Genomic DNA, 26,315 nt, shown 5'->3' with positions numbered 1-26,315 from the left:
GCACAGACACACCAAATGCAATAGTCCTATTATAGATAAGTCTTCCAAAGGCAGAAAGGAGTCTGTCTGTACCACCAACTATGTGTCATTTGTCAGAAAAAAAACCCAACATCTGGGCTACCTTGAAAAAAACGCCAAGAAGCTGCTTGTTACAGAAGAGTGTATTGAATAAAAGACCAAAGCAATCAAGACCTTCTGTGGTTATAATCTCATTTGGGCACTGACAGTGTTCCAGTCAATAGACTGTCATACACTAGCTACACTGGTATTGTAAAAATGTTTGGCTTAGCATACCAAATTTCATAGCTGATGCCCTACAAGGTCAGTGAGTGGAATAATTATTCTTAATTGGGTGATTGATCAAGCCCTAAGTCCAGCAAAATCAAATTTTACTTTGGTGTCTTCTATGTAGAAAAAGCAAAAAAAAAAAAAAAAAAAAAAATTTCAAATCATAAGTATCATCATTTCTAACAATCAGATCACACTGCATCAGGCAAATCACTCTGCATAGAAAGTATGATCTCACTTTCAATTACATCAATTGCAAGTTCTTGCTCTTTCTTAGGGAAGCAGAGGACTTACTGTGACCTTTCAGTACTTTAAGGGACCTAAAAGAAAGATGGGGACAGACTTTTTGAGCAGGGCCTATTGTGACAGGACAAGAGGTGATGTGTTTAAACTAAAACAGGGAGATTCAGACTAAAGAGAAGGAAGAAATACTCTACTTTGAGGAACACGTTGTCCAGAGAGGTCAGAGATGCCTCGTCCCTGAAACCATTCTAGGTCATGTTGTCTGGGGCTCTGAGCAACCTGTTCTAGTTGCAGATGGCCCTGCTGACTGGAGGAGGGTTAGACCAGATGAGCTTTAAAGGTCCCTTCTAACATAGACCAGTCTGTGATTCTGTGATTCTATTCTTTGATAATGATGGGGGACAGCCAGGGCTGGAAGCAGGTAGTTCACAATTCCTGGCAGTTCTGGGCATAAATTACCACATCCTGAATATTGCTGTTGGACCAAGCAAATGCAAAGGCAGAAAAAGAAGCTCAGCTCATTCTTCCCCATTTTACCAGATGCAGTCCCACCCATGAAGTGAAAGCTTTTCCACATACAGGCTTAATATACACCTTCATGGAAGCGGGGTCAGCATATGGGATGGGTCAGACTCTGCCTATTAGGGCAGGCCCAAAGACTTCTTCTGTTTATTGAGTCCTGCGGCAATCCTGAATGAAGCGTGCGGAACTGAATGAAACCCTCAAATCATGTCACTTGGTTTCAGTCTGTATTATGAACCAAGTACACTGTGGACTAAAAGAGACCAGTGCTGTTGACTAGGGAACAGGAGTAGCTGGTCTAAACCCTCGACAGGAACTCATTGCACTGCACATTTTTGTATTGCATTGCAGGCTTCAGAATATAATTGAACTGGTCGGCTTTTGAGTCCCTTTCCATTGTTAATGCAATATCAATGAACCATACTGAGCTTCCTCAAGCAGTAACAGGGAGATGAATGAAACAACCTCCTAAATGCCCCAAATCCACATGGGCCTTCCTAACCCAGCTTTATTTAGCCACCCAAAAACAAGGCAAAACACCCAAGGTAGAAGGCTTTAACAGACTGTGAAACACAAATCAAGGGTGTTTTTCTTAAATCCTGAATTTGATCAGTTCAAGATATGTTCCTCTTACATCTTGGTAATCACCTGGATACAGGGTTTAGCAACTAACTCTAATTATAGAGATGTTGAGCAGTGATTTTTTTTTAAAGTGAGAGTTAAGCTGAGAAGAGATTTTTGACTGGAAGCCAGTGTGCTCGATCAATTAAATTATCATAAGAGAAGAACCAAGGGGGAATGCGTATGTGAGGCAGATCATCAGTACAACTGAACTGTCACCTTACTGCAGCCTGGAATGTGGCCACAGAAGGAGATTGATGGATGAATTCTGCTCAGAAGAGAGCAGCCCACAGTGAATTGCTGATAGGATCTCAAAATAAATCTCACAATATTCCAAGCCAAGGTGGAACTGCAGCCTCTGCAGCCTTGCTGTAGCTCACAAACTAAGCAGGCCCTCCTGTCTACTTTGCCTCAAGGGGGCTTTTCTGGTCTGATGGACATTCTTCTCCTTGTGTTCTTGGGAATTTTACACAGTGTTAGTGAGGTGTTGCACAGCAGCTCACAAAATCTGGAAGTTTTCAGCCCTGGAAAAATTGGAATGAGTTTGTGAGACCCAAAGATGCTGATTTCCCCTGTAAATACTGTTTTTCTAGATGACAACTTAATGTCTACCAGCTAGAGGAAGAAGGAACCACTGCAATTCAAAGCAGAAAGGCAATGGTGGGATGTAAGGGACATAAGGATTAAGCTGTCTTGTGTATTGGTTCCTAGGTTCATAAAAGTTCTGATAACCTGCAGAGTACATATAAAGAAGAGATGGATGCAAGACAGCTCACTGATAAATGGGGTTTTACTGTGCTTAGCTATTTAAGTCCTCAGTATAATAGGAGCATTTTGGTTTAGGCTCCCTCAGTAGAAGCAGAGACAAAGAACTACCAATCTAAACTGAGTGGAAAATTCATAGTAACTTTAATAGATCCCACAAAGTCCTAAGAAAGAGGAGGTGTGGACCACTGTCATGATTCTTGGGCTTCCATGCTACAGTGATGTTACTCTGGAATCAAAAAAACTGTGTCTAAAGTCATGAGAAGAGATGTGAACTTCTGTCACTGCTCACAAAGTTTGTGCTGTAAGAGATGCAAGGCTCATTCCTGACTCATTATTACACAACGAAGGGAATGGCTTTACGACTGATGATAAAAATCATTATTCAACTCCAGTGGGAGCTCAAAGACTCACAGATCTGCACTATTCAGGAAAGGATTGAGCTGTGAGACTGGAAATGCCTCTCTTTTTTTTTTTTTTTTTTTGGTCACTTTACTGCAAACAGATGTTTTTGGAATAGGACTTCCAAATAGAGATTTTTTTTCTCCCCAAACTGTGTCCTAGATAAGATTGATACTGGATTAATTTTGTCTGGCATGGACAAAGCTCCCACATCCCCGTTAATAGTACAGTGCACTCTAATTAAGACTCTGGGCAGTGAGTTGGCTTTTTATATGGTGTCAAGTCCATAAACCACAGCTATTTATACAGATGCCCACTAAACCTCATGCCCCTTTAAAGGCATGGCAAGATCTTACCAAATCCATTGCAATATTTCTGTTCCACAGCTTTTTAGTATTGGTGATAGTTGGCCAAGCTGAGAGCAGGAGGAAGAGCAGCTCTTAACTTATCCATGAAGCTTGAGCTAGCACAAGAAGTATAAGAATCATCATAGTTATGTGTCTCCCTTAAGGATGACAGTCTACATTCCTTAGTCTCCTTAAGCTGCAAGGGTTTGTGTCATGCAGAAACACAGGGCTGCAAAGTCCAATGTGAGTCTCACTAAAAAAAAAAAAGACATGGAGTTGCTGGAGCATGTCCGGAGAAGAGTAACAAAGCTATGAAGGGTCTAGATAGCAAGTCTTACGAAGAGTGGCTGAGGGAACTGGGGTTGTTCAGTCTGGAGAAGAGGAGGCTGAGGGGAGACCTCATTGCTCTCTACAACTACCTGAGAGGAGGCTGGAGTGAGGTGAGTGTTGGTGATAGAATGAGAGGAAATGGCCTGAAATTGTGCCAGGGGAGGTTCAGATCAGATATTAGGAAAAAATGTTTGGTGAAAGAGTGGTCAGGCCTCGGAACAGACTGCCTAAGGAGGTGGTGGAGTCACCATTCCTGGAGGTGTTCAAGAAATGTATGGAAATGGCACTTGGGGGCATGGTTTAATGGCCACGGTGGTCTTAGGTTGATGGTTGGACTCAATGATCTTAGAGTTCTTTTCCAAATAAAACAATTCTATGACTCTATTATAAATAAATTAAGATCTTTCCACTGACCTAAGCTAGCTCTGTGTTAAAACACTGAACTGAATTCAGATAATTCAGATGTGTGGAAATAAGGTGCTGATTTTTTTTTTTTTTTTTTTTTAATTTTCTGGTACTTATGCTGTACTCCCTTTAACACTTCTGGGATCTTAAAGCAGTTGTGTTTCCTCTCACCTACGAGAGACACTTCGTCAGCAAAAAAAGTTTCACATTTGTTCTTCATCACTTCTTCCCTTAGAAATGCTCCTCAGTGGCAGCAGATGAGGATCTTGGCAGCAGGGAGGCAGCAGGTGTGCTGAATGCTGCTCTCATCAGCCCTCACACTGACTACTCCGCCTCATTAGTTAGAACTTGATCAGTAAACCAAAACCCAACCAGGGTATGGGGCCAGTCCTAGCATGTGGCTGCCCAGAATGCTCCACTGATAGCACACTCTTTGGCAAGCGTGAAATAGCTTTTCCTAGGTGCCATGCAGGGGTCAGCAGAGCCTAGGGACTCATCCCAGCAGGTAGGCTGGATGCAGCCAGTTTGTTTGGGAAAACACTTAATTCAAAGTGTATGGATGTGACCCAGGTTTTGCCAGCTAACCTCAGGGTCAGAAAATCACCTGGCTCAACAACATACCTACTGTTTCCTTGGCAAACCCTGTCACCTCCTGCCTTATACCCAGACCTTTCAGCTACGAGAGGCTAGGATGCCTACAAAAAAGGAGCCCAACCTCTTGCAGATAACCACAGAATTGCCTGGTTGGAAAAGATCTTAAAATCACCAAGTCCAACCACAATCAAACATCTCCCTGTACACAACAGTTAGACTCTAAACTCTTCATCCAAACACCTTTTAAACACCATGAGTGACTCCATCACTGCCCTGGGCAGCCTGCTCCAGTGCCTGTCAGTGACCCTGTCAGTGAAGAAATTTTTCCTAATATCCAACCTAAACTTACCTTGGTGCAACTTGAGGCCATTTCCTCTCATCCTATTGCTCTTACTCAGGAGAGTCCGACCCCCACCTGGGTCCAACCTCCTTTCAGGGAGTTGTAAAGAACCAGAAGGTTCCCTCAGCCACCTCCTCTTCAGTAGGCTGAACAATCCCAGCTCCCTCAGATGCTCCTCACAGGGCTTGTGTTTCAGACCCCCTCTCCAGCCTTGCTGTCCTTCTCTGGACACATACCAGCACCTCAATGACTTCCTTGTAATGTGGAGATAAATGTAATCCTCCCTCTAGAAATGCAGAAATAATTTGTCAGCTGCTTTAGCTCACTCTGTATGAGTGCTGTGCTTTCATCAATACTCACCCCTCTGCCAGTTTCTCTGTCATTCACAAATTTTATCTGCAGTGATTTTATATTTACTTCTAGATTGTTAATGTAAATATTGATAGGAGTGAGTCTAATACCAGAAGCCCACCAGGAATACATTTGATGATTATTCCACATTGGCAGCTGCTTTTTGAGATCTGTCATTTAGCTTGTATTCAACTTTTTACTCCCCGCTATTGCTGAATGTACAGTGCTATTTTTTTAATCAGAATATCCTTCAACTGAATCAAACATGTTACAAATATTTATTATATTCCCACAGCCACCCTAACTAAACTAGCAACTTAATCTGTGATCTCATCAAAGCAGGAAATCAGATTTGTGTAGTAGGACCCATTCCCTGTGAAAAAAACTAAACCTAATTTTAAGTCCTATCTCTTAATTTTTCATTGATCGAATCCACAAATAGTACCATAATTTATTGGTTTTCCTCCTGGAGTTAAGAATCTCTTGTTCAAAATCTGCTCAGGGTTATGAAAAAAGTAAGGATTTGTTAGGCTTTTAGTAAAGATATTTTCTACAATTAGAGGACAAAGTGGAGGAAAAAAAGTGAGAAGTTGTACTACAGGTATCCAGAAGAGCAACTTAGCTCTTGGCATACCAAGAAAGCCCAGGAGGAAGAAGGAATATCTGAGTCATCCTCAAAACTCCTTTTCCAGGTCTCAAGCACAAACCAAAGAGCAACGGGGACGTATTCACATGCTGCTTCAACCCAGGCAGAAATTGATTTCAAGCTGCACAGCGTTCCACAGGTCTCCTGCTCTGCCGCATGGCTTGTTGGGAGGGAGAGGAGACCTCTCCACAGGCAGGGCAGAGAATTAATAGCACAAGCTGCTGACATGTGCATTAGCAGTGAAGTAGCTACTGCTCTTTTCTCCATCTCACTCTCACTCTGACTCTGTTTTCACAAAGGAATATGATGAAGATGTAAGTCTTTCAGATCCATTTTTAATATCTCCTGATCAAAAGTGGATGTTTAAGTAACATGTAAGAAATGACTGATATTAAAGAGAGAACAAGAAGAACAAATAGTTTAATTTGCTTCTTGTCTTTCTTGGCTTGGGATTTTGAAGCAGATGTTCATATGCAAACACAACCCCCCTCCCCAATCTTCTCTCCAAGTCTGAGCACATATCGCCTGGTTCTGAGAGATGTATAGTGAGGAGTACCACAGCATGCTGCCTGCTTGTAATGTCACAAGAATGTCACAGGCAGTGACCTGCATAAAATGCCTGATCACAGGATGGAACAAAACCCAGAGGGAATCTTTAAAAAGAACAAAATACCTGAAGGATCTCATACTCAACAAGTGTAAGTCTGCTATTTCAAGCGTACCCATAGTGCTAAATATAGGAAAAATGCAGGTTGAGTGTTATAGTAGGATTTTAATGTCAATCTCAAGAGACAAAGAAACAAGCAGTGTCAGAAGAAAGGGGCTGATTTCTGGATCTCAAACTGATGAGACCACAGGGAAGCACAAGCAAGACCTCTGATTGCTCTGAAACAGGGGAAACAGACTCTTCGTACCACCCAAATTCTAAAGGGCTGGAATGTCAGATTTTCAAGAGGTCTTTGATTCTTTTTGGTCTGTGTGTGCATTGAGGTAGCTAAATTGTGGAAACCAAAGCCGGGCACAAGGGAAAAACCCAATCAGCATGGAGTCAAACTGGAGGATGTGTGATGTTTCTCACATCTACTTTAATGCATAACCCAAGAGAAATAGCCCATCATAGCAAACACCACCAAGCCTCCACCTCCCCCAGGAAGAGGTACATCACTTGCCACAGAACCTCCTAGTTCTCCCAGACTAATTCCGAAACAGGTATTGAGTTAACCTGCCTGGGCAGAGCAAGTGACCTCACCTCACTATTGCTCAGGACAAAAACTGGCACAAACACAGGCATCAGCTGAGAACTTTCAAAGAGTAATCCCACTCTCGCTCTTCAACCATGGATTGACAGATGGACATTATCACTGATCCTAGCATTTTCTATGGCTTTATAGTTTTTTTAAATGATTTTCCATAGAATCATCTTAGATGGAAAAGAACTTTAAGATCATTGAGTTCAACCATTAACCCAACACCACCACGTCCACTAAATCATGTCCTGTAGTGCCATGTCTACATGTTTGCGACTCCTCCACCACCTCCTTGGGCAGCCTGTTCCAATGCCTGACCACTCTTTCAGTATAGATATTTTTCCTAATATCCAACCTAAACCTCCCCTGGTGCAACTTGAGGCCATTTCCTCTCGTCCTATTACTTGTTACTTGGGAGAAGAGACCAACACCAGACTCACTCTAAACTCCTTTCAGGGAGTTGTGGAGATCAAGAATGTCTCCCCACAGCCTCCTCTTTTCCAGATTATACATTTAATCTCCAGTTCTTTTAAAAGAACCTCAGGAAGACCCTCCAGAACACTTGCCAACTGTTCACAATGAAGATGTAAGTAAAATGACTTCAGGTTTGGATATCAAGCTGGGATGCTTGATCCCACACCAAGACAGTTCCTGCCACATAAGCATGGCTACAGATCCATACAGGCACAGGTTACACGTGTATGTATACATATCCTCATGGATGTCATGGAGACACTGTCACTTACCTCTCTGGACATATTTCTGTGGAAGTCAAAATGTGTCATGGGGACTTTGTGTCTCATAAGGTCCAAGCACACCTCATGCATCTATGTCCCTAGATCCTGCAGAGGTCTAAGTCACCGTGATTGCATGAAGTGTTAAAGGCCAAATACCTCTTCCTGATTGCTTCTTAATAGGTTCAGGTTTCAAAGAGGAAATGAAAGCACTTCTAAATGTCCCTCTGTGCTCAGCCTTGTATGGGCAGAGCAGTATTTGCTATGCATTAACTGAGCATCATCTGAGTGCAAACTCCAGCCCTGCATACAACGGGATAGTTCTGGCACTGGGCCCAGACAAGAAAAAAATACAATTGTCTGAATTTAATCAGCTGGTGTTAGTTGGCAGTGCAAGAAGCCTTTATACAGGTATTTATTTGTCCCAGCAATAACAAGAATATTGGAATTTATATCCAGGAGATAAGAGAGCACCTTGTCACTCAAGCACAGCTAACAAGGTACAGTTGGTACACTTGGTACAGACACATAAATGCCAAATGCTTAGTCTGGTTATTATTGTAAATTCCACTTTTACAATCTCTTTTTTTTCAAATGGTCTCTTGATTGATTTTTAATTATATTTTTTCAATGACATTTAACTACACATGCTTTGTAAATATACCCACACAGATGACAAAACATTTTAAAGGAGACAATACCAATACATGAGAGGTGCTATCTTTGCAGACTGTGTTGAGGAGAAATTCCACTGCTCTCATTAGATGTTTTGCACAAGGAAGTGAGATCATATTTGTTCTAAACACAAACAGCCCATTTGGTCCTCAGAGTGCTAATGATATACATCACCAACCCATCAACACAGAGGTGCACTGCTCCTTCCTGGTGGTCAGCAAAATGGAATAGGAAGGTAAGTAAAACAGTCATGAGAGGGCCATTCAGAGGGCCACAGGGGATTCAAAGCAATTCTAAGCCACCTCAGCACAAAGCAGCTGGGGAGTCAACAGTTGCTGAAAATAAAGTGCTATAACTGTTCACCTATGCAGTGGGTGATATTTATTGCAAGGTGCAAACTACAATGGCAAAGCATCATTTAAGCTAAAACATCAACACCACAGAGATTCTTTATCGGATGAGTTACAGCTATCTAACTTGTAGATCAAGACAGCAGATCAAGCCTTAGGAAAGTATCTTTTGTACCTGAAGCTGAGAGATATGCCCAAGGAAATGTAAATGGTGTTACCTGGGAGTGAGAAAAAAATGACTGAGAACTTCCAATTCTGGGTCCTGAGTGATTACCCAAACTCAGCCAGGACATACTGACTGAGTGCTCGTTTAACATAAAGTTCCACAAGGTCTTCAGTGATCAGGAGATTCAGGACATTTCTTTTACCTCAAGAACACCATGTTAGAGAAAAGCAGAACACAATGCATCTGGTGTCTCCAGCAGGGTGTTCTGGAGGTGTCAGCACAGCCTGAGCACTGGGCAGGACTGTAGCACACAGCGCAGCACTCACAGACAGAGCACTATAAATTCCATTCATCCAGTTGCCTAAAACACAGGTTTGGGATGAGTTTAAAAGTTAACAAATGGCAAAATCCTGAGCAGCCTGGAGCGCTGTATGGAACTACTCAATTCCCTTGAGTTTCTGGCTCAGCATCCCTCAGATTTGGGGTCCAAAGGGTTATGTGACATTCAAGAGAGAAACCATGCATCGGTAAAGGCTGGAACCAGCACCCTCAGATCCCACCACCCAAGGCACCCTATGTTAGCCATCAGGTCTATTGGAAAGCACTCACTGTTGTAGCTGTTGTTCCCACCAGTCTCTGTTGGTGCCGTGCTGTGCTCCCCCAGCCCTTCAGAGATGGCCCTTCCTGACATGGAACAGGGAGAAGAAGGGAGGAGACGAAACAAAGAAAGGGGAGAAGGGGACATGGGGGGGGGGGGGTGGGGGGGGTGGGGGTGGGTGGTAGAAGAAGGGAAAGGGAGCATCGTAACCAAACTGATCCAACAGCTTTGTTCCATATAGACACTGAGCACACTTGGGGTCTGTCAGGGACAGCTTTGTGTTAGTCCTGACTGACTCCACGTCAGGTGTGAAGAAGCTGTTTCCTACAGACACAGGTTCAAGCAAGGGCTCCAGAGCAGGCAGGCACCTGGGCTGGTTTTTTTATGCTGTCCTTAACCTGCAGGCACAGCTAGCTGCAAATTCCAGCAAGCCTGTGCTACAACAATTCTTTCTTTCTTTTATTTTATTTTTTTTTTTCATTTAAAAAAACACCTTTTATTGAAAACATTCAAATTTCTATCCTTTTGGGTTTTTTTTAACAGTAAGTCAATTTTTTTTCCCCAAAGGATTTTTTCCCCCCCAAAAATTCAATTCCCCATAGCAAAACTGCTATGACAATTTTTGTAAACAAGTGCTATTGATATGGTTTATGGAAAATAAAAATGGTAACTTGGAAAACACCACTTCCTTTGCATTTCTGAAAACACTGTATAACCTCACTGGAGTCAGCAGGATGACAATAGGAAAATGCATGTTTTCCACTCCAGCTTGTATTTGCTAACAATTCACATGCACCTTTTACATGGCCAGGCTGCAAGATTGCTATTAGCAAGACTGCAATTTCATGAACAGTTACAGAAGCAGCAGAAGACACTGAAAAAACAGAATTTAGTGTTTATCCAAATCCCAAGTTTAACAATTACGGCAGAGGCATAGTGCTTTTGTTGTGGAAGGACCTGATTTCTTTATATTGGGGAACTCATAAAAGCCATAGAACTGGGGAATGACTATATTGATCTTGGAGAAGATTCACTCCTGTGCAGAGATCCAGCACAAGCCAGTATACCACATAAATCCTGTTTAAGCCCCATAGTGGGGAATAAAGAGGCACGCAAATTACGCATCATTGGTACAGTAATGCTTTGCTCCTAAATATTGCACCTCCTGAGCAGACTACAAAATTCTTTCAGAGATTGTTAAAATAATCCCTGTTCTGCAAGTTGGGAGATGGAAGCAATGAAAGGGGATGTGACTTGCTAAAGGTCAGCACCCAGCAGGAAATCAGAAGAGCTGAGATACATCCAGATGCCAGAGTTGAGATCTATCTCCTGTCCATTACCCTTGTATACAAATACAGTTAATAAGAGCTTCTGCCCCACAAAATGTCTTACCTAAAGTGCCCCTTATAAAATCTGCTTGCAGAATGGGAACTGAGTATTCATCACAAAAAAAATTCATTAATTCATGCCATTACTTTTCATTTCAATGAAACCTGATTTAATTGTATGTGTTCTGCAGAGATGACTAACACTCTTTTTATTATTTTTTTTCCTGTGGATATGTATTTTACGTGCTCTTTTTTATTTCAGCTTTTGCTCACCCATACCTCCTTCCCATGGGATCCAAGGAATGTAACTGGCATCCCTTTCCAACCTTTAATGAAACTAAAGTTCAGATTACTGCCCTAATGTGAAGAATGATGAAACATCTTTGATGATAGTTTTAAAACTTCCAGAACACAGAAATTAAGCAAAAATTAATTGGAAATCTCAGAGGCAGATTTCAGCAGACAGCAGTGCACACTCGATTCATTAACCAACTGGAAAAATGCGAGTGTTACATTTCACATGTGTCACAAACCCTTAAGAGCAATGAAAAGTGTTCATTAACGGATTTGGGGGAAAAAAGCTAAGGCAAGTTGCAGTGCATGCTGCACTTCTGTAGCTCAGCAAAAGCTGCCTGTAAAATAAACTGTAGATATATTTTAGAGAACTACAAGTACAGTTTCAGATCAATTCATTCCTGAACTTGCGCTGATGCTCAAAACAGCAGTGGGAAAACAATCCTGCTAAGGTTTCTTGGAGCAAGGATAAAATATCCTTCCTTCATCACAAGCTCTCCCTCTTGTTTTCTGGGGAAGCAAATCCATTGTTGCTCTGGGGATGCAAAAATTCTTAGTTGTTTTTTATTTTTGCAAAGGTTTATGTACTTGTACACATGAATGGTTACTTTTTTGATCATAAAGTGCCCATTTAAGCATATAATTCCTCACCTAATTGCATAAGCATAAATATTCATGCACAAACTGTAACTACAAGTGCACATTCATGGTGCAGGTACAGCCTTTGTTTTAGCACAGAATCATAGAATCATTAAGGTTGGAAAAGACCTCTAAGACCATCAAGTCCAAACTTAATTGCCAGAACACAAGAGGTCTCCAAACCTAAGTGAAGTGTTAGGTTCTGAGTTGCAAACTGCCTGCTTGGAGGCTGAACACAACTGAAAGCACCAGCCTGAGGAGATGTGCAACTCAGCTCGGTGCTATGAACAGTTAAAGCAAACCAATGCAGATCCCAGCCTTGCTTTCCCAGTCCTTGCGCACTCACAATCACACTGGTTCCTATTTTCTGGTGCACATGACCAGAAGACAAATTTAACAACAAACCTTTGAGAGGATTTTGGAATTCAGGCTGGCCTAACAGCAGGTAACAGTGAGAAATCCACTTCTCCTCAGACGGATGAAGTGATAGAAATGTGAGGTAGACCGAAAAGAATCAATTTGTCATGACCAGTAAAAAGAGAGCTGCAGCTTATGTTTTCATTTCTGATACCTAAACTGGCAAAGCACTTCAGAAGCTGGTATTTATTGATCATGTAGCCTCAAAACAATATTGGTGAAGTTCAGAGCCCACGCAGGCAAAAGACAAACATTAAATACCACAGGAAAGTTCCTAAGATTGCTTTCAAATGCAGAAAAAAAAATTTAAAAGATAAATAAATTCCATTTTCAGACTTGGCATTTGTATGGGAAGCATATAGCCACTTATACCAGCAAGAAAGTGTTGGGATTTTGCTATTCCATGGCTTTTTCTTTCATGTTAGAACACCATTTTGAGATGCAGATTGGATGTTGTGCTTGTTAATGTCACCGGCCTCAATCTTGCAGTCCTTAATCAAGCAGAAATCCCTGCAGCTTTGCCCATCTGAGAATTACAGACTCGGTACAGACTTCTGGGGCAGATTTGACCCCTGCTGCCTCCTTGCCGCAATAAAACTCCTAAACCCTTTTGGATCATTACTTCTACAACTTGCCAGAGGGCATGGGAGTGCAGCATTGATGGGGTTGCTTTCTGGTTTTAACCAAGAACTGAGGCTTCATCCAGTGACTGTGCTGGCCACTGTACAGCAAGGGAAAGAATCTAACCCAGAGACAGGGCTGGTGGGGATTACCTGTCCCAAAATAAATCGCTATTTCCACCAAGTCTGTCCCAATGTGAAACAACAATTTGCTAATCCTAGTTCAGCCTTTACAAATACGTGCTTTTTAAATTTTATTTTTAGACAATAAAAATATACTTCCTTAATGGTGTCAAAAAAGGCTACAAGGATTCATAATCCTAAACTCTGAAATATATATTAAATTTTCAGTTTGCTTATATGTCCTTTAATTATATCAATATTGGTGTTCTGCCTTTGGAGTGATAATTGGGAACTGATATAAAATCAAGAGTAGAAAACATTCAGCACCACAGTGACTGGAGCTGTTTTCCACAGCATTTATCATCTCACTGCTTGTTTTTCAGGATTAAATTTCCAACACAATTCTCTTTTTAACATACTATATTGGGTGACAATATTAAACATGCTCCCTGGCAGACAATGCCTATTTATCACAGACAAGCACAATAAAAGCCATACCCTGCTAAATTCAGAGCTTGCAGTGCACTGAATTACAGAATTCAGCGTTAGAGGGGAAGGAATCTACACCTGGGAGATGTTGTGTAGAAAAACTCTTAAAACCTTCTGACACAGCTTGGATGTGAATGCATAGGAGAGTAACACAGAGAAAACCATGTTGAGTGCTTGGGTGACAGAGTGGTGGTTGATGTTCCTCACAGTTCAAAAAGCAGGTAGCAGAGAGGGCACTGAGAGAGAGGAAAGGACGATCCAAATCCTTCTGTTCTGGAACACAATTAATGTAAGATACCCAGGCAGACATAGTAGATGAATTTGTTTTGTGAAATGAGATTATGTTTAGGCAAACACATACACAGATCAGATTATCTGTAGGTGGAGAAGGGAAAGAGACCAAAACTGATTTCAAGGAGGGGACAGTCATCATTGCCAAGAACAAGCAATAGGAAAAGGAGAGTGAAGGTGACAGCAGTTTTTGGAGAGTGTGGCCAAGAGAGAAGTATGATGCCAGACTGAGAAGTCTGTGATTGCACCAGAGAACAGGAGGTCCAGACAGCACCTGGAACCATGGACTGAGAGCCAGAGGGCAGATTGCACGTACATGCTTGTCAGAAGATGCTCAGATATTAAGAGAGATTAAAAACCTTTTCAAAACAGAAAGAGAAAGAAAAGGAATAAACCAGGCAAAAGCAAAAGTAGTTCCTGCATGGTGAAAATGGCTTCTGATTTGGGGTGGGGCAGGTGGGAGGGGTATGTAAGTAGTGGAGGTGTGCAAGTAGGAAGATAATCTACACATTCATCACTTTCATAACCATAGGTAACGAAAGATTGACAGCCATGAGCACAACAAATCTGTATATACACAGGCAGCTACATGCATATATAAAGACACATAAATATACAGGTTATAAAAATGTGCATCACATATATATGTATAACAGATATAAACATAGAGCTGAAATATAAAATCATAGAATCATAGAATGCATTGGGTTGGAAGAGACCCTCAAAAGTTACCTTGTCCAACTCTCTGTGGTGAGTAGGGACATCCTTAACTAGATGAGGTTGCTCAGGGCCCCATCAAGTTTGACCTTGAATGTCTCCAGGGATGGGACTTCTACCACATCTGATCTAATGGAGGATGTCCCTGCTCACTGCAGGGGGTTGGACTAGATGACCTTCGGAGGTCCCTTCCAACCCAAACCATTCTCTGATCTCTGGGTGATCTGCTGCAGTATTTCATTACTCTCATTAAAAACCTGTGTATACATTATATGTTGAATGTATGCTTCTAGTCAGAAATGAAATATTCAGATATGTGTACTCATATATGAGATATTTACCATCTTGAAGCCTGTACAAGGTTTCCTACAATGTTAGTGACCTGGTTGCATACACAAAACATGATTTAGGCTGAACTTAAAAAACCCATGAAATCAACAATTAGAATTCTTCGCTGTTCTCATTTTACAGTGAAAAGAGGAAGCACATTGTTACAATTGTACCAGGAGACATTAGAATCATAGAATAGAATCACAGATTGGTTTTAGTTGGAAAAGACCCTTAAAGCTCATCTAGTCCAATCCTCCTGCAGTCAGCAGGGACACCTGCAACTAGGGCAGGTTGCTCAAAGCCATGTCCAACCTGACCTGGAATGGTTCCAGGGCTGGAACATCTACCACCTCTCTGGGCAACCTGGGCTGGGGTTTCACCAACTTTACTGGTTACAAGCCAATCTAAATTCATCATCATAGACATTAGGCCTCCATCCTGAACTAATGACTGGCAAGTGTGTTCTTATATGCCACCAAAGACCACTTACAGAATGGGAATTCAGCTTTCAAGTTGTCTGTGGAAGCTGCTGCATGTCAAAGCTGACTCAAACAGCTGAAGTTATTTTCTACTGAAACCAGATGAATATTCTGATAATGACAAAAGCCATCAATCATTAGGGTTGTTTTGTCAAAGTTCACTTCATGTTTTATTTACCATATTTTAATGGGTGGTAATAATAATAATGATAATAATAATAATGGAATAAATATGGTTTTGTTGTCTTTGTTCAACTTTCTCAGTGGGGGAGAGCAACATGTGTCTAATTTTTCGTATATCCTTGAACAGCCTGAAATGACAGATTGCCCATGATCTGTTCAAAAATCTCAGTGCCAGAACATGACAATAGATAGCACCATGGAGCGTCTTGGTTATCTCAAAGGGAATAATTCAACACTAACCAACAGCGAAAGGGTGACCCAATTCGGAGAGGCCTGGAGAGAGCTACATTGCTGGTGGCTCCAACCATGTGTGGCTCCATGCAGGCACAGTTAAAAGGCAGATTAATAGGCAGTCAGGTGTGAGGAAGAAAGCCAAGGAGCCCTACTGTGGAACACACGGCATTTATCCTCTTTTGTAAAGCACTTTATGAATTAACCTAGGCTGGTCTTTTTTAAAGAGAGAGCCTCCAAAGCTTCACACCAGTGTTCCTCCAGCCTGATCTGTATTCCAAACCAGTACAAACATAAATCTCAGTGTTGGTTTTGGGTTTGGTTTTTTTTTTTTTAACTACAGAGTGAAAAGGAAAAAAGGGAAAGCTGCCGTTAAATCAATAGGCTGCATTGCACACCACAGTATATGAAAGTAATAGTGCTGTGCTTATCATTTGTGCTGCCACCAACTAATTGCTGTAACTTGCACTTCATTATCCTCTGTAATATGGTTTCAGTAATGGAGAACGACAAACAAGAGCTGTTATCTTTCTACTGGCCAGCCTCTCCTCACAGGATGAGCTCTCATTCAAATGTATCTATCTGGATGAAGAAGATCTACCAGATTACACAATGATTTAAAAGCTTTAATAACAGCAGTGATGGAGGGCTGCCTTAGGAAAGAGTTTCACAGACAGACTTTTGGGATCTAGCACAAAAAAGTCTTTACTGCTGCTTTTGTGTCCACCATGGTCCCCCTTAGCTCTCCCTGCATTTAAGTCAGCAGTGCTGGCAGACAGAAAACCTGATGCCTGTGAAACACTTAATACACCTTGTGTCTTCCCTGAGTCAGGTCTTCCAGACAAATATTCACACACCAGAGAGGTGGTCTGATTCCTTTTGATGTTAAATTAGGTACCATAACTAATGACACTGCCTACATTGATTATCAAGCAGAAACAGGCAACGAATATTATAGACAGGAGAAAATACTTTGGTCTCTGGCAAGAAGGGATAAAAGTATCTCATCATTAATATGTGTCCTAGTTAAAGAAAACCCTTTGTTGCAGCAGAAAAGAGGAACCGTAGAAAATCTGAATGAAACTTCCAATACCTGCATTATGGCCACCTAGCCTCTGGTATATTCAGAAGGGGAAGAGGACCCTCCCAGTCATCTTCTGTGGCTTATAAATTCTCTGCAAGGTATTGGTTTTCCCCACTGGATGTAAAGGATGTGCAGAGTACCAGAAGGAAGGAGAGAACAGGTAAGACATCATTATGAAGTCTGTATTTATGCTAATGTTCCTCAAGAATGTCAGGGTACCTATGCAAAGACGTGTGGATTTTATGAGATACTGCAAGGAAAAGAAGTTTCCCTAATGAAATGAATCCACTTTTAAATCTTTCTTTCTTTTTTTTTTAATTCCCATTGGTAGTCTAGCATAGAAGGGGCTCAAAAGCCAGCATTTACCCTAGGGACACACAACAGTCACAAATATCACTATGATTTACCTACAAATCCATGGGTGAAAAAGCATAAAAAAGCATAAGAAAAATGCTGCTGAACCATTTTTTTTCCAAAGCTTTCCAAACAGAATTTGAGGCAATAAATTGCCCACTATGTACAGAAACATGGAATTGTTTCATTTGGAAAAGATCTCTAAAATCATCAAGTTCAACCATTAACCTAACACCACCATGGTCACTAACCCTTGTCCCCAAGTGCCATGTCCATAGGTTTCTTGAACACCTCCAGGGATGGTGACTCTACCACCTCCCTGGGTAGTCTGTTCCAATACTTTCAGTAAAGATTTTTTTTCCTAATCTCCAACCTGAACAACTGGTGCAATTTGAGGCCATTTCTTCTTGTTCTGTCACTTGTTACTAGAGAGAAGATATCAACCCTCACTTCACTGCAACCTCCTTTCAGGGAGCTGTAGAGAGCCAGAAGGTCTCCCCTCAGTCTCCTTTTCTCCAGGCTGAACAATCCTAGCACCCTCAGCCACTTCTCGTAAGACTTGTGCTCTCACCAGCTTTTGTTGCCCTTCTCAGGACCTACTCCAGTGCCTCAATGATGTTCCTGTAGTGAGGGGCCCAAAACTGAATTCAATATTAGAGCTGTGGCCCCACCAGTGCCAAGTACAGCAGTACAACCACTTCCCTACTCCTGCTGGTCACACTATTCCTGATACAAGCCAGGATACCATTTGCCTTCTTGACCAAATACCTAGGGACCACATTAGTACATAAAAGTATATCTAAACAAGACCATGAATCAATGTCTCATTTGTATTATCTGAAATTCTCTGCTAGTTAATGATGTTCTGAATTGTTTTATGATTATTACAACCTATCTGAGAGCTAAATCAATCAAATAATCATTGCTGTAGTTCATCAAGCATACACCTCCAGAAAGATGGTACTTCCCTTGCATACCACTAAGGAAAAGCAGCATTTCTTTATTACATACGTGATTAGCTAGGCTTAATAATTCTAGAAGTGTGGTGAAATAGTGCCTTGGAGGTAATAGTTAAGTATCTTTAAGTATCCTTGCATATGTTTACAGAGTTTCTATTTTTCCTAGAAAGAAAAAGACATAAATGATATCTCACACTGTCACATGGTCCGTGGCATGGATTCACTGCAGTATGGTAGCCAACACTTCTTCCTACCAGGCATTTACATACACTCAAAGATACTTGCCCAGCATTTTGTTCTTCACAGCTAGGCTGTATCACACTGATTTTGCTTTTTAATTTCATTAAACCAGCCTTTCAGCAGCTCCTCAACATCTGTGTGGATAGCAGCATTAAAAGAGACTACTTGTCTTAGCACTGCATTGGCGTTATCATGGTACGTCGTTTTAGAATATCAGTTGTAATATTAGCACAATAACATGCTTTAAATTTGCCTGCTGCATCTCAGAAATTGCCCCAATGTTGAATTACTTCTCGTAGTACATTAACAATTATTCTAATCATTGTCAGGAGCAGCGATGGACATTTTGTTCTCCTAAATGAAGGGAGATCGTGGCTCCAAGGATACAGGCGGTTTATTAAATTTCATAACTCTTGGCTTTCAGGTAGGTGATGTGGAAGACTTACATCTAAGTATCAATTTGGAGTTCATTGTACTAGTAGCTTGCAGGATTAGGGCATCTGCAAGCTGCAGTTTTATGCAAAACTGAAGATCAAGGCTTCCCATGCAAAGATTCCCATTACTGCTTAATAAAGATGAATGCAACCCAGTGTTGCTCAGAAAGACCGTTAACTAAATGAAGAAAGCAGTTCAGTGAATGTGGGATCTGTACAGGAGCCAAATCCAACTCCCTCCTATAACTCAGAGATGCAACATTTGGGCAGCTGCCCAAGAAAGGAAAGAGAAGGAAAACCAAGCCTGCATGCATTTTTATTTCTCACCGAGTATAAGCCCATGGTTATAAAACCAAATGAAATCCTTGATTCCTTTATATGTGCTGTTTCAGACTCTTTAATCCATGTATTCTTGATTACAGGAATGTAATTGATATGCAGCCCATGTTAAATGCATTATGATAACTTTGCAGTTAGGCACAGAACATATTCCCACTAAATTTCTGTCTGATGCAGTCCAAAGTGAAAACAAGCTAAGAATTCAGAAGCTGAGAACTCAGTGGGGTTTCATAATCCTCAGCATGTGTGTGGTTGAGAGGCAGAGATCCAAATGACCTGGGCAAATCTGCATAAAGTTTTTGAGAAAACATAAATGAATTCCTGAAGTAATCACTCCATCAACACATGGGATTGTATCTCCACCTCTCCCACTCTTCACTTGTGCTTGCAGAAGAAGACTTGCATAATAAGTAGCAACTGCCTTTGCAATGTACTCTTTTTTGAGCCTTTAGGAAGAATGCTGTTCAACCTGACTACCTGGTGGATATATTTAATAATGTATCAAAACTGTCTATGCTGTGTCTGATGCTAAGAGAAATCAGGGGTGATAGTCTCTAAACACAAGTTTGTTACACAACTTTCAAAATATAAAGAGCTGAACACTAATGTAATCTCCATGTTGCACAGGGCAAATAGAGAATCTGGCATTCGCAATGTGTTCCAAATGTGACCCATCACTCTGAGGAAGACTACCAGAATGTGAGATGGATAAGATGGAAAGGAAGCTACATTTGGTAGCCACAAGTGAAATTCTGGTCAGCCTGAAACAATGATACCTACATGACATGAAACACCAAACCCTCTGAAGAAAGAGGTTGTGGTTTTCACAGCTGAAAGTGCCCTCAGAAGCTGTTCCTGGACTACCTGGAAGTGCATGACTGGAAAGAATCCTCTGGCACAGACCATTCAATTACAGCTGTCTATACTGTCAGGTTGCAACTGATGGGTGTTGATGGCCCTGCACAGCCTGTCCTAGGACCAAGGACCCAGAGGCACCATGCTGCTGGTGTGTTTGTCTTCAGCTCTGTCCCAGTCAGGCCTCTGCCTGGCCATGAACCCTGGCTAAACCTTGACATCATGGCCTGATCTTGCATAAGTCTCATCTCCATGGACCTGCTCTACATGCTTGAGTATCTTGATCTGGTCTCCTCAAACATGACTGTCAAAGAATCACTCATGAAGAGCAAGCAAAGAAACGTACAAGATGACAAGTCACTTTGTAGATGTCTGAATGAGATTCAATATGTTTTGATCAACAACCTTCTGTAAACACCAAAATTGAAGTCTGAGATGTCCTAGGCGTGTTGTAAGAAGCAAATCAGAAAAGGAAAACTCAGAGATCAGAAAGCCACTAAATCAGAGATGCATTTCATATATAAAATCATAGAATCGTTAAGATTGGAAAGACCTCCCTGATCATCAAGTGCAACCATCAACCCAACACTACCATGCCCACTAAACCATGTCCCAGAGTGCCATGCTTGCAAGGTTTTTTTTAACACCTCCGAGGATGGTGACTCCACCGTTTGCCTGGGCAGTCTGCTCCAATCCTGACAACTCGGTAAAGACATTTTACCTAATATCCAACCTAAAGATCCTCTGGTGCAACTTGAGGCCATTTCTTCTCATCCTATCACTTGTTTACGGGGAGAAGAGACCAACCTCCTCCTGGCTCCAACCTCCTTCCAGAGAGTTGTAGGTAATAAGAAGGCCTCCCCTCAGCCTCGTTTTCTCCAGGTTGAACAACCCCAGTTCCCTCAGTTGCTCCTCAGCAAACTTGTTCTCTAGACCCTTCACTAGCTTCATTGCCCTTCTTCGGACACCCTCCAGCACCTCAATGTCCTTCTTGTAGTGAGGGGCCCAGAACTTAACCCAGTACTCAAGCTGTGGCCTCCCCAGTGCAGAGTACAGGGGGATGATCACTTCACTGCTCCTGCTGGCCACACTCTTGCTGATACCCTAATACTTGCCCAGTACAGTAATTCCGTAATTTAAAGTCTTGATGATACTTTTCAGTTAAAAGAGGGTTAAATGTGCACATCTGTGAAATAATGTTTTTCTAACTCAGGTCATTTGTTTGTGGTAATTATCTGGGCATCACTCATGCTAATGTTAAACATTTGGTCTAATGTGATACTATATCACTTATTGCTACATTATGGTATGTAAGTCAAGTGCAAACTACATAAGAAGTCAAGAAGCCGAAGCCTGTGCTTAGTTATATTAATTCAGACAAGATGATGTTTCATTGCACCTCTTAATAGCCAAATCTTTTCTGCATCTCAGCTGCTGCTTGGCAGTCTGAGTAAGAAAGATGTGGGTGATCCATTCCTGTAGCTGAGATCACACCCTGCCTGTAAGTGCCTCACCAGATGGTCAGCATATTGCATTTTCCCCTTGGTAACATCCTTCTCTCTTCCTGCATCTGGAACTCAAGTGGAAAATACTTCTGTTGTTTCCTATAGCATGGAAGGTAGAGACATATCCTGAGCTACCACACAGGGCAGCCACCTGAGTCTACACAGTATCATGCTTTGAGATATATCTTGGTTTTCAGATTATTTCATCCTCCTGCAATCTGTTGACTCACCAGTCAGATAACCACTGTCACTTTGATCAAGAATTTCCACCAAACAATTGCTTATTTGATCTCAGGTGCTTCAAGCATTTCTTATTCTATTCCAATGCTGCTTTGAAATGGGCTTTTAACATTCATGGCTTCCATCCTAAGGTGCCTCTATTAGCTGATCAAAATTTGTGGAGTTCTTCCTGCTTACTGTCCTCTAAGGAGAGTCACAATTCCACTGGAGTCTGGAGCTGATGCAGATTTCCAGAAAGGCTTGTGGCTGTAAACAACATGAGATTGTCAGTGGCTTCGTGGTGAGTCCTGTGAAGTACCCACGCTCCACATGAGGTCACAGGTGTGAGCTGAGCAGGTTGTCTGCACTTTATTGTTTCCTTGCTCTGAGCAGGGAAGAACGTAACAGCTTTGTTAAATTCCTGTGTTTGCATTAACTGATAATGTGTTGGGGATGGAATGACTTTTTTTATTGTAACATTTTAGCAACAGCTTCACAGCTTTGAAAAGGCATCACTTTAATATGCACGGTGTTCACCTCCTCAAGCAGCTGAGACTCCGAAACACTTTTCAGAAGGATGACAAATATTCCTGCTAGTATTTCAGGAGTTCATTTCCAAGTGTTTCCCATTTCTTTAGAAAACAACATACTGAAATCACCAATTATTCTGGAGACTACATTACAAAGATAACTTGGCAAATAGTGAATTCAAACATGCTGCCTTAAAAGGGACTGTGGTGCATTATCCTTGACTGGATGCCAGGTGCCCATTAAAGCCAGTCTATCACTCCCCTCCTCAGCTGGACAGAGAAGAGAAAATATAATGAAAGGTTCATGGGTTGAGTTAAGGACAGGGAGATCAGTCACCAATTACCCTCATGGACAAAACAGACTTGACTTGAGTTCCTCCTCCCAATCTTCTTATGTTACCATGTGCGATTGCTCCCACAGAAGACAGTCCTCCACAAACTTCTCCAACATGAGTCCTTCCCACAGGCTGTTGTTCAGGAATTGCTTCAGTATAGGTTGCTTTCATGGGATGCAGTCCTTCAGGAACAGACTGCTCCAGTGTGGGTCATAAGTCCCGCCAGCAAACTTGCTCCAGCTTGGGATCTCCATGGGGTCACAAACTCCTCTGGGCATCCTTTAGCTCCAGCATGGGGTCCTCCATAGGCTGCAGGTAGAGATCTGCTCCACTGTTAATCTCCATGGGCTGCAGGGCAACAATCTGTCTCACCATGGTCTTCACCATGGGCTGCAGGGGAATCTCTGCTCCAGCACCCAAAGCACCTCCTCCCCCTCCTCCTTCAAAGACTTTGTTGCCTGCTGAGTTGTTTCTCTTGCTTATTCTCACTCGACTTTTCTCAGGCTGCAATTGCACATGGTATTTTTCCATTCTTCTGTTATCCCAGAGGCACTGTCACCATCACTGATGGGCTCAGCCTTGGCCAGAAGCAGGTCTCTTTTGGAGCTGGTGGAATTGCCTCCATCAGACATGACAGAAGATTCTAGCAGCTTCTCACAGAAGCCACTCGTGGAGCCCTACTTCTGCCAAAACCTGCAGAGAAAGCTTCTAAGCAGCTTCTCACAGAAGCTACCCCTGTAGCCCCACTCCTGCCAAACCCTTGCCACGTAAACCCCAGGCAGTGACTGTCACTTGTTAAACCGGCCACATCGGTCAAAGGCAGGACCCACAGAACCAGGGAAACAGAAAGTGCTTACTTGCTATAATACTAATTATCTGCATAGGAAAATCTTCAAAAGCTCTTCATATCAGGCAACCAAAACTTAAGTTCAGGAGTAATTGAAAACTTAAAAGCTGAAGTACCACTGGCTTTAACAAACTCCACCCTGACTGCCAGGCCACTTGAGAAGTGACCTGCAGACAGCTTCTTGGGGTTTCAGCTGCCTTACTAGCAATGACTTAACCCAGCAGGTTAAATCCGTTTTGTTTGTGTTAGTTTGATGTGGTCATGGGTAGAGATGGATGGATCTTACTTCGGTTTTCAAAGTGCAATTTAAGACTTGTGAGATTTTTACCCCCAGTTATCCTTTGTTAATGCCTCTCAATGAGGTCAAATTCCTCTTCCACTTCTACAAATTTGCAATACTTTCTTTTCTCTCCAGACCAATTTTGTTTTTTCTATAAACTCTTAGCTTCAAGGAGTTACTCCTGAGTAACACTGATGTGTGATCAGAATTTAAACCAGAGGGAACAGCCTGTGTGTTTTCTCATCTATATCATTCTACCATTCTCTCCTATTCCTTCCCCTCCCCGAGCCCCCCCCCCCCCCCCCCCCCCCCCCGTTCTCCCACTTATTCCTCCCAGGCATCTTCCAAATCCCTTTATTTCGTTTAGCATTTAACAAAGAAGCAATGAACCCACAGAATTCTCCCTTCATTACTAGATTATTGTAATATCATCATCTTACTCATAAATAATATTGCATGACAGATTCAGACCTGTTGCTTGGGAGGAGAAGGGTGTCCATATTTTCAGTTATAGGTAATAAATAATCACTTGCAATGAATTACTGTTAACTGTTGTTTTAACAACATCATCACCAACACATCATCACATACACTCTGAGAAACAGAAGGAATGCAAATCCGCACCATCAATTAAAAAACAAAGTCCAACTCCATCCCCCTCAGCAGTGCCCTGTCCACTAATCCCCCTGCCACTTCCCCCTCCCCAGTATGGAACCAAGCTTTGGAGGTTAGAGCTGCTGTCATTTCTGAGGTCATCACACAGAACTGCCTTTGCCCACCAGCCAGGCTTCAGAAGTCCCTCCCTACATGTTTCCCAGCCTAGAAGAAAAACTGCCTCTTGAGCAGCCATGGGGGCTCTACCTGCACAGAGAATTGTAACTGTGAACTTTGCATTGTGGGAAGAGAAACTCTTGGATCACCAATGGCCCGAGCACCACATCAGCTTAGAGACTCACAAAACTCCTGGCTAAAACACCTTACAGTCATGATATTTTGCATATTCAAAAGCACAACAATATCTGGAGAGCTTGATTTGCTTCAAGACATTTAAGATTCCTCTGATCTCTATTCAGAAGGACCGCCAGCATACCTAAATAACGTTCACATTTACATGTGCCAGGATATGGAAAATTGTCTTAAGAATATGAATTTAAACTCTGCAAAACTTACATAAAACGTTTTTTTCCTGTAGACCTAAAATAGACACTTTGGCAGTATGGGTTTTATTTGCAGGCACTTCAGATGACCCACTTAATTCATACTTGGCTTTTCTACATCACTTATATGTTTATCTCAGAACCACATCACATAAAACTTTCAGACCTCTCTTGTCTTGTAGGGCAGTTAAAGCCTTTTAAGGAGCAATGACCAGGGTGCCATATTCCACTATCATTCCATAAATGAATTCCCACTGAAGTTAATGGGATCTCACATTAAAAAAAATCAATGCTGGATGTGTCCCCAAGCCATATGTTTTCTTCAACTGTAGGTTACTTTTTTGGTGATGGACATGAGTTCTCATCATTGTTGACAATTTTTACATACCTAATTAATTCCCTGAGCTCCCTATTAAAACTTCCTGCAGAGTCAAGCCACAGTCTAGAGGTGGCATTTCTGCAGGAGAAACTTCAACCTCTTTGATATATGTTCCTATCCCTTTTTAATAAACCAGGAGCTAATCTTGACATCTGAGTCAACAGGCATTTCATCCAAGAACAGGATAAAGGTGACAGGATGTGATGGAAAGTAGTGTTTTTCTCTAAGGTACATGGAGAGCTTGCATGCTAAGACAGCATTGCTGTAGAAAAGCAAAGCAAAACTTGCTTCATTTTAATCTCTACAATAAACACTACTCTTGAAGGATAAATGAACATGTAAGACACAGCAATACAATTCTCTGTTACTGATGCTTTAGGCTGTGAATAAAGCCAGAATGCCTGCTCTTTAGGTCCCTAGGATCCTTTGCTCCCAAATAAAGAGTGCTCTGCATGGGGATGCTCAGGCATTATGCACACAATTGACAGGCTCTTCAAAAGTTGCCCATAATGACAGCATTTGCTCCAGCCAGACACTTCCCCATATGCTTAAATTTAAATGTGCTTAAAACCATTTCTATTCAGAAAAGCATGTGATTAATTTTAAGCACACACTTAATGGTTTTGTTGAACTAGGTTTAAATAAATTAATCTCATGAAGGTCAACAAAGGCAAGTGTAGAGTCCTGCACCTGGGGAGGAACAACCCCCTGCATCAGCACAGGTGAGGGACTGACTTGCTGAAAAGCAGCTCTGCAGAGAAGGACCTGAGAGTGCTGGTGGGCAACAAGTTCACCATGAGCCAGCGATGTGTCTCTACTGGAGTATTGTGTCCAGTTCTGGGCTCCCCAGTTCAACAGGGACAGGGAACTACTAGACAGAGTCCTACAGAGGGTCACAAAGATGACAGGGGGCTAGAACATCTTTTAACTAGAAGAGGCTGAGATACTTGAGGCTGTTTAGCCTGGGAAAGAGCAGACTGAGGGAGGATCTTATAAATGCCTAGAAATATCTAAAGCACAGAGGTCATGAGGA

General features: G+C 41.9%; 1 protein-coding gene across 1 annotated transcript in view; it reads right to left on the bottom strand.

Annotated features, from left to right (window-relative positions):
* Positions 1 to 26,315, bottom strand: part of MEGF11 (multiple EGF like domains 11) — a 224,741-nt gene that overhangs the window by 129,927 nt on the left and 68,499 nt on the right. The window contains exon 5 of the mRNA XM_054387816.1: positions 9,636 to 9,710. Coding sequence (XP_054243791.1) covers positions 9,636 to 9,710 — 75 coding nt within the window. The remainder of the gene's footprint in view (positions 1 to 9,635; positions 9,711 to 26,315) is intronic.

This window comes from Indicator indicator, chromosome 16 (genome assembly GCF_027791375.1).
Source record: "Indicator indicator isolate 239-I01 chromosome 16, UM_Iind_1.1, whole genome shotgun sequence".
NCBI classification, from domain to species: domain Eukaryota; kingdom Metazoa; phylum Chordata; class Aves; order Piciformes; family Indicatoridae; genus Indicator; species Indicator indicator.
The sequence above is the reverse complement of the archived record's forward strand: the minus strand, read 5'-3'. Positions and strand labels throughout refer to the sequence as shown.